At 41.6% G+C, this 8,964-nt stretch overlaps 1 protein-coding gene across 2 annotated transcripts in view; it reads right to left on the bottom strand.

Moving 5' to 3' along the window:
• rhbdf2 (rhomboid 5 homolog 2 (Drosophila)) overlaps positions 1–8,964 on the bottom strand; it is a 59,950-nt gene that overhangs the window by 2,666 nt on the left and 48,320 nt on the right. For both annotated transcript variants that reach the window (XM_015399114.1, XM_015399115.1), the window contains exons 12-16: positions 8,682–8,745; positions 8,451–8,545; positions 7,362–7,437; positions 7,182–7,282; positions 6,786–6,939 (exon numbers count right to left, since the gene is read on the bottom strand). In XM_015399114.1, the coding sequence (XP_015254600.1) occupies positions 6,786–6,939; positions 7,182–7,282; positions 7,362–7,437; positions 8,451–8,545; positions 8,682–8,745 (490 nt within the window). The remainder of the gene's footprint in view (positions 1–6,785; positions 6,940–7,181; positions 7,283–7,361; positions 7,438–8,450; positions 8,546–8,681; positions 8,746–8,964) is intronic.

The raw sequence follows: 8,964 nt of genomic DNA, 5'->3' as shown, positions 1-8,964 counted from the left end.
TTGGAGGAGGATTAACCTGAAATCCTAAAATATTTGTTACTTGGGTTCCTACAGCATAAGGCAAGTTAAATTCAAGACTTTTTAAGACTTTTTAAGGACCCGCGGGAACCCTGGGATTCAACAGTCAACAGTTCAAAACAAATCAATCAGGTAGATGAAGTGCTCCTCATTACTCTTAGTACTCTGGTACGTCCCTCCTATGGGTTATTTCTTCATGTTAAGAATAGATTTATTTATTTTTTTTTATAACTTTCAATTGAAGTGTTCATCTTCCAAATGCAAATATTTTGTTAAACAAAATTCACCCCCAAAAAGATAAAAATCTTTTTTAAAAGGATCTCATAATCTCATAATCTACAGATTTGTAGATTATGAGATTAATTTCTGAAATGAAGATAGTTTAATCTGTATTATTATTGATAAAACTTGGATTTGCAGGTTAATGGCTACAGTTCCAGTGTGGAGTAATTGGATAGAGCTGCAGTTTGGGTCGAGCAGGAAAGGTGAACAGATTAAAGTGACGTCAGTGCTGAGTTTGAAGCCACGGCCCGATCAGCTGGCTAATTAGACGGGTAATCCTTGAACACATTCACCACCAATAACCAGGAAAAGAGCACGTTACTCCGCCCACACAGCCCAGACAGACGAGACAACATGGTCCAGTCACCGCAGGCAAAGGTCACTTTTACGCTGGATTGGAAACTATGAGGCCCGGTTATTTAATACGCTATGAAGCGTTATTTAGTGAGTTTGTCCAGTGTGATTTCTTTCCAGGAAAAAGAAATGGGGACAGAAAGCTTCAAGGTGTAAACACACAGCTTTTCCTTTAATACTCTAAAGGAGCAGGGAAAGAGGGACGCTCTTTCCTAAACTACTTAGAGAGGAACTATTATTCTTCCTTTATGATTCTGAGCTGCGGCGGGTTAACATCTAGTCAGGGATCCTACTAAAATCTACAATAATCTCTGATGTTTTACAAGTGGTACCAAATGATTGTTTCCATATCATGTCACAAAGCAGTTCACCAGCTCTCTGAACTCAGCCTTTTGTCCAGCTCTGACCCACCCAATGACCGCAGAAGCATGTTGGTGTGTACTTTAGTAGCCATTCATAATTTCCTTGGCCGGTCCCCTGCAGTCCCTTCTTTAAAGATCAATCTTTGTACTAAAATATTCTTCCTGTCATGATTTGTGGACATTAAGATCTAAAAGAGGAGCGCCATCTCCTGGTCGGACCCTTATTTCAGTGAAAGGGTGGAGTATAAAATAATAAAAAAATAAGTAGAGTAGAAAAATATGCCTTCCGAGCAGAAGGAGGGGGTCACTCCAGTGGAGGATGGCGCTAGGCTAACCGCACCGGCCGGAAGATGTCAGGAATGAGGTGTTACGCTGGCCGTTTCTCAATTCACAAGACTGTGAGTACGGACTCGTGTCGTCGCCAAGTACGTTCTTGAGAAGAACACAGTTAAGTCTGGACTCTGGGAGAACGGGAGCACGTAGCATAAATATGGGTCAGTTGGAACAGAAGCGTACTGATGACATCACCACACGCTCAGCTCGTCTGGAGCTGCATTTCACCTCCTGTTATTAATAGTCCCTAGATAATAATAAATTATTACTTTTTCGATTTAGCGGGTGAATAATAATGAACACAGTCGGATAAACACAAATTAAATGAACATTTTGCCAAATAAAACAGAAATATGGCCATTGAAGCCAGCGGTCCTTCGCACACTGCTATGCAGAGAGAGGGCTGCTGCAGACAGGCTAATATTAGCCCAGGCTGCCGTTAGCCTCGGAGGCTATCTGGTTGCCACGGTCCACTCAACTTCGGAAATTTTATTTAAATTGCGCACTAAATCAGTAAATGGGCCATATAATGATGCAAATGATCTCAAAACATACTTTTATAGAACAACCGCAAAAGAAAAGAGAACTTTTAACTTAANATTTAGCGGGTGAATAATAATGAACACAGTCGGATAAACACAAATTAAATGAACATTTTGCCAAATAAAACAGAAATATGGCCATTGAAGCCAGCGGTCCTTCGCACACTGCTATGCAGAGAGAGGGCTGCTGCAGACAGGCTAATATTAGCCCAGGCTGCCGTTAGCCTCGGAGGCTATCTGGTTGCCACGGTCCACTCAACTTCGGAAATTTTATTTAAATTGCGCACTAAATCAGTAAATGGGCCATATAATGATGCAAATGATCTCAAAACATACTTTTATAGAACAACCGCAAAAGAAAAGAGAACTTTTAACTTAACACTCTGAGCTCTGTAAACGCTAACCTGGAAGCTGCTGCTGCCGCAGTGCATGCTGGGACAGCTGTCAATCGGGGGAGGGACAGGTCTGCTCTGATGCATGCTGGGTAAAGAGGGAGGGGCGAGAACAACATCTAGGGACTTTGTCCGTTCTCGGTCTGCTGTTCATGTGAATTGGAATAGTACTAGGGCTGAAGATGATGATGTTTCACGAACGCACGAGAACGCACAAGTACACATATTAAGTTATTGATTAACACTAAAATCATTAAATCAACGTAAACATATTAATTTTAAGTATAAATAAAGATCCATTAATTATTCCTTCCTTTAACGCCTGACCATCGCTGGTTGTGACTTGAAACATAAACCCTGCTGTTGGATTAGCCGTTTCTAAGGCGGTGCAGAGTATAACTGTAACCAACCAACGCTAACCAGACGAACACCACGTCCTCTTCATTCTAATTCCTTTTGGCAACTCATGCCCATAATCTCCCTGTTTCCATTCACTGCAGCTCAACATGTTTTCATCACTTATCAAACCAGAGCACCGAATGACTCAGAACTTCCTGTGATGAACAGAAACAGAAATCGCCGCCATATGTGACATTTTCTAAATGCTTCTAAGCTCAAACTTGTTAGCATCATGACTTTAGCATGAATAACTTTTGGGAAAGGCAGTTAGTGTCCATTCCAGAGCAATAGAAATAATAACTTAGTTACTGCTTACAAAAAAGGATTTATATTTCAGTGATACTGTTATTTAGTTGGGATCAAATTGACTTAATTCCTGATATTTTTAAAGTTTTGTTTACTGTAGTTTGAAGTAGAGAAAAACAAGGAATCCCAGGAAATGTTACGAGTTTAATACCTTCAAATTTAAAAGGATCTAATGCTACTGCTGCAGGGATGAGGGAATCCTTTCATCTATTTCAGGTTCTATATCTTGGAAAATCTAACTTTCCTGAATGGCGATAAGCTGCAGATCCGTCCTGCAACAGATTTACTCTCATGTGTTGCTGTTTGGGTCATTTTTCCACAAGCTGAGGGCTCCATGACTTACTGCTTACGGTATAATCCACCTAAAGCACCTCTTTAAGTGGATTGAGCGGCATGTGTCGTGTGCTTCCTCTGGTTATTCCTGGTATTTAAAGACCCGTGGGATGATCAGAGATGGGTGGAGGCTGGAGGCCGATGTTTCTGGCCCCTTATGTCACGGTACGTCCCACGCCAGCACGCCCCTCCATGTTACAGAGGTCACTATGATATAAAACAACAACTTTCCTTCTAATTTGAGATCATGACTAGAAACGGCCTGAGAAATTATATTTTTCAGGCAAGTCTTGGGGTTAATTTGTTGGAGCATAGGGGAGCACCAGACAAGTCTGAGCTGTGCTACGATTGTGTTTATTTAAACGGAGTATAAGTAATCCCATTCATCAAGTACTGTGGCCTCTGTTAACCCACAAAAAGGCATTAGGCTAATCTCCTAATAAGGAAAGTGGTCTTTCCAAACTCACATGTGTATAAACCTGGTAATTAAGACTTGATTTACCCGTGCAGAGAAGTCAGCCACTGGTGAACATGGTGAACATGGCTACAGCTGATCACTTTCTCTCACACTTTAATCTCGTGTGCTAAGAGGAAGGCTTCCCCTTTCTATCAGCTCACCTGACGGGACGATTTGGAGGAGGATTAACCTGAAATCCTAAAATATTTGTTACTTGGGTTCCTACAGCATAAGGCAAGTTAAATTCAAGACTTTTTAAGACTTTTTAAGGACCCGCGGGAACCCTGGGATTCAACAGTCAACAGTTCAAAACAAATCAATCAGGTAGATGAAGTGCTCCTCATTACTCTTAGTACTCTGGTACGTCCCTCCTATGGGTTATTTCTTCATGTTAAGAATAGATTTATTTATTTTTTTTTATAACTTTCAATTGAAGTGTTCATCTTCCAAATGCAAATATTTTGTTAAACAAAATTCACCCCCAAAAAGATAAAAATCTTTTTTAAAAGGATCTCATAATCTCATAATCTACAGATTTGTAGATTATGAGATTAATTTCTGAAATGAAGATAGTTTAATCTGTATTATTATTGATAAAACTTGGATTTGCAGGTTAATGGCTACAGTTCCAGTGTGGAGTAATTGGATAGAGCTGCAGTTTGGGTCGAGCAGGAAAGGTGAACAGATTAAAGTGACGTCAGTGCTGAGTTTGAAGCCACGGCCCGATCAGCTGGCTAATTAGACGGGTAATCCTTGAACACATTCACCACCAATAACCAGGAAAAGAGCACGTTACTCCGCCCACACAGCCCAGACAGACGAGACAACATGGTCCAGTCACCGCAGGCAAAGGTCACTTTTACGCTGGATTGGAAACTATGAGGCCCGGTTATTTAATACGNGGGGGGGGGGGGGGGGGGGGGGGGGGGGGGGTTATCTTCTCTGATTTGCAATGATCAATATCCACCATTAAAATTACCATTATGGATTATAATTACCATCAAACTTGGGGAAAAAAAGCCACAGTGGTGACGCTGCTTCTTTGCTTCAGTTAAACACCTACAATCCGGAGCTGCATCGCAATCAGTGCCGCATGACCAAACTAATACAACATGACATTGTAATGTTCAATTATGTTGTTTTTGTTTGTAGCTACAATTATTGTGGCAATGAGCATTTTTTGAATTTAATCAGGTGCGATGATAATAATATGCATGATGAGTTGCGTTTCTCTTCCCATCCAGGAACTTTTTTAACTCAAATGTCAGAAATAGTGTTGAGCTTGAGGTTTTCTACGGTAGCCCAACAAAGTCTTGTTTAGGCTTAGAAACGTGCAGACTGTAACAGATGAACTGGTCCACCCCTTTGGAATGTGAGTGGTTTGGTTTCTTTTGTTAGCCTGCCCCTTACCTGTCTATGGCCGTTTCTCAATATGTGTACTTGTGTGTTCTCGTGTGCTAGTGAAACCTCATCAGCCTCAGCACTAGTACTGTTCCAATTCACAAGAACAGAAGACAGAGAACGGACAAAGTCCCCGGATGTTGTTCTCGCCCCTCCATCATGCATCAGAGCAGACCTGTCCATTGTCGAGACTGACAGCTTTCCCAGCATGCACTGCGGCAGCAGCAGCTTCCAGGTTAGCGCTCACAGAGCTCAGAGTATTAAGTTAAAAGTTCTCTTTTCTGTTGCTGTTGTTATGTTACATTATACTTTTAAGTGTCATTATATGGTCCATTTACCGATTTAATGTGTAAGTTTAAAAACAAATTTCCGAAGTTGTCAGGACCGTGGCAACCAGCGGACTTCTGAGGCTAACGTTAGCCCGTCTGCAGCAGCCCTCTCTATACATAGCCGTATGTGAAGGACCTCTGGCTCTGATGGAGACTTCTTTGTTTTATTTGGCAAAATGTTCTTTTGATTTGTGTTTATCTGACTGTGTTCATTATTATTCCCCCACTAAATGAAGGGGGGGGGACGTTAAAGGGAATTGTTGGCCTGGCTCAATAGGCGAGGTCTTCTGATCTATCCTTGTGCAAAGGTTCATTGTTAGAATCAGATTCAAGTTTTTTGCCAAGTTTGCACTTACAACGAATTTTACTTGGTGTTGGTGGCACAGACACATTTTATATATAAAAAGCATACAGGATCTATAGTTATGAACAATAACGAAACATGCAATACACTATATACAGTATAAAGTACGGAGGTCTTCAACAGGGGATCCGGAACCCCTAGGGGGTCCACAGAGGTACTGCATGGGGGTCATGAAAGTTTTGGTTGATTAGACTTTCTTTTTATATTCCCTCCTGCAATTTTTTCCACCAATTGAAATGTTTTTAGTAAACAGATAAATGGAAGCAGAAGATGTCTTTCAGTCATCAATGCTAACATTCAGCGACACACAGGAGCTCTTTCAAGCTGGGCACCGTTTCATTCACAACACCTGTCCCATCAACCAGGAATCAGAAATACTTTAATAATCCCAGGGAGGGATTACTTTAGTTACATTACTCCATCTGTAATAGAGTGACTATAGGACCAGTTTGATAGAACATTATTTCATACTATATATATAATTAGGGGGTCCCCGCTCCATCTCGCCATCAGTTTGGGGTCCTTGGCCTGGAAAACGATGAAGACCCCTGATTGAGAGACTATTAATAACAGGAGGTGAGATCCAGCTCCAGATGAGTGTGCTGATTTTCATACTTTATGTTCTTTTCAAGAACGTACTTGGTGAGAACACGAGTCCAAACTTGAGTTCTTGAATTGAGAAACGGCTCGTCACTTACATGTTTGGAAAGCCTTTTTCTTAACCAATTAATGGGATCAGGATGTGAAAACCATTCATTTCATTAACTCAGATTATCTTTTTTGTCCGATATCAAATTTAGTTTCATGATCTGAACCAATTAAGTGTAACAGGAGAACAAACTTAGCAGGAATCATGAAGGGGAGAGAGATATGCTGAACATGCCTTTCACTGTTAGCCTGTGCGTGAACTCACCTCTGCTCTGTAGGGCAGGAATAAGGCGGAGGCGAGGTTACCGGTGATGCCACTGAAGATGTAGATGATGGAGATACGCGCCCATCCTGCCAACTTCTCCAGGTCTCTCAGTATGGTCATCTGGAACACCACTGACACCACACAGTGAAGGAGCCTTAAACAAACACAGGGAGGAAGTTAAGCTCATTGCCTCTGTTCACTCGTTCAATTTAAAGAGCTAAAGCGCTCCATATCAGCTCTGAGTATTATGTTGCTCACATGAGCTAACCGCTTTCCTCCTTATTTGGTCTGAATCCAAGTTATAATTTATTGAAATCAATAAAACTCATGTTTTAGTTGCATATAGTTAAATAACTCTTTAAGCATGTGTCTAAATAGAGATATTGGTGGTCTCACCCAGCATGGAGGAAGAGGGATAGCCACAGTCGGTAGAGCTGATCAGGAACCTCTGGATTTAGGAAGGGCAGCAAACCGCAGACATCGTCCAAACAGTGGACCTGGGTTCAAACAGAGAGATTAGAAACTCAGACTTAGACCTGCAGAGAAAAGGTCCAAATGCAAACACACTGAGACTACCTGTGAGCAGAGAGTGGCCTCCTCATGGAAGTAACCATGCATGAAATCGCAGTACTCTCTGGTGGTGATCTCACATCTAGAGCAGGGACAGACGAGATGGTAGAGTTATAAAGGTACAAACAGACACCACCCAAAAAAACAACAAAACACAGATATGCTGGGTACGGATTTCCGTTTTTAACGTCTGGTTTGTTTTCCGGTTTGTCGAGATGATCGAGAAAAACAAAACCAGCTGACTGGATTTCAGTTTTGATTGAATCAGCAGCTGGCTAGCTAGAGTGGTAAGGAAACCGTCCCGCTGGGGGGAATAAGCTGCCAGTGTGGGTCGTTAGGAAACACCCTTCACGCTAATACCTTCTTTGGGGAGTGGCGGCCTAGAGGTTATGACATAGAGCTGGGAACTGCCACCCTGTGCAAACCCCACACTGCCCCCGCAGCGACGCACAATGGAAGCCCACTGAGGTTAAATGCAAAGAGAATATTTTGTTGCTTTGAGTTTTTCCTCTCCACTGTCGCTACAAGCATGCTTGGTGTGAGGGATTGCTTAAGTCAATGAGTCGATGCAATCAGCTGGTAGTCAGCTTAGATAGAAAATAGAATCAATTTGACTGGATGATCTGGTGAACTGTAAAGAGCCTTGAGATGACGTGTTGGGAATTAGCGCTATAGAAATAAATTGAATAGACTCCCAGCAAGATCCCCTCCAACTTCCTGCCACTGTATTTTTTTTACTCCGACTCCACCCGTTCACTGAATTACAGGATCTGACCAGGAGACGATGCTTCTCTTTAGATCTTAATGCCCACAAATCATGACAGAAATTATATTTTAGTACAAAGACTAATGTTTAAAAATGAATTGTAGGGGACCAGCCAAGGAGCCATCAAGGAAAGTGGGGAAACTCTGAATATCTACTACAGTATGTGTTTATTATATATACTGAGATACTTTGCTGTTTGGTAAGAATAGCTGAACCGTTACCCCTGACATCCGGGATTCGGTTTCTACTCCACATGTCGCAGCAACAGTGGGGTAGTCAAGTGACTAAATGAATAAAGAGCAAAAAGTATTTCTGCAAATCATTCCCACCTGCCCTTGGTGCCTATGCAGCAGGGCCGCCCTTTAATAGTACAGTCCATGTGTCTGTAGCCTGTGCTGTTCCACGTCCTGGGTAATGTGCAGACCTGCCAAAGGATGTGATCACAAACAACTGTTTAGTGTCTCCTCTTAAGCACTCAAGAAGTAAATAACTGGATTTAAATAAAACATTGAACAATAATGAGTTAGGGGAGAGTAGAAACTAGTAGCATGTCTGCTCACCGGCCACTGGGTGATGTCATCTGGCCACGTATGAGGCGACTGGGAGGCTGGCTCTTCACACACTCTGAGCAGCAGATAAAAAACACAGTGACAAGAGACAAAAGTTAGGCAGTGAACAAATAGGAGCAATATTTATGCTTGTTTAGCGTGTTTTAAGAGAAAAGTTCCAAACTAAATATTTAGTCAGTTAAAAAATTTGTAAGCAAGCTAAATATTTATTTTCTAAACTAAATATTTAGTTTGTTGCTAAATAAATGTTTAGCTCCAAACTAAATATTTAGTT

The sequence above is a fragment of the Cyprinodon variegatus genome, unplaced genomic scaffold (genome assembly GCF_000732505.1).
Source record: "Cyprinodon variegatus isolate N-32 unplaced genomic scaffold, C_variegatus-1.0 Scaffold989, whole genome shotgun sequence".
Lineage (NCBI taxonomy): Eukaryota > Metazoa > Chordata > Actinopteri > Cyprinodontiformes > Cyprinodontidae > Cyprinodon > Cyprinodon variegatus.
This window is presented reverse-complemented; position numbering and strand designations above follow the sequence as displayed.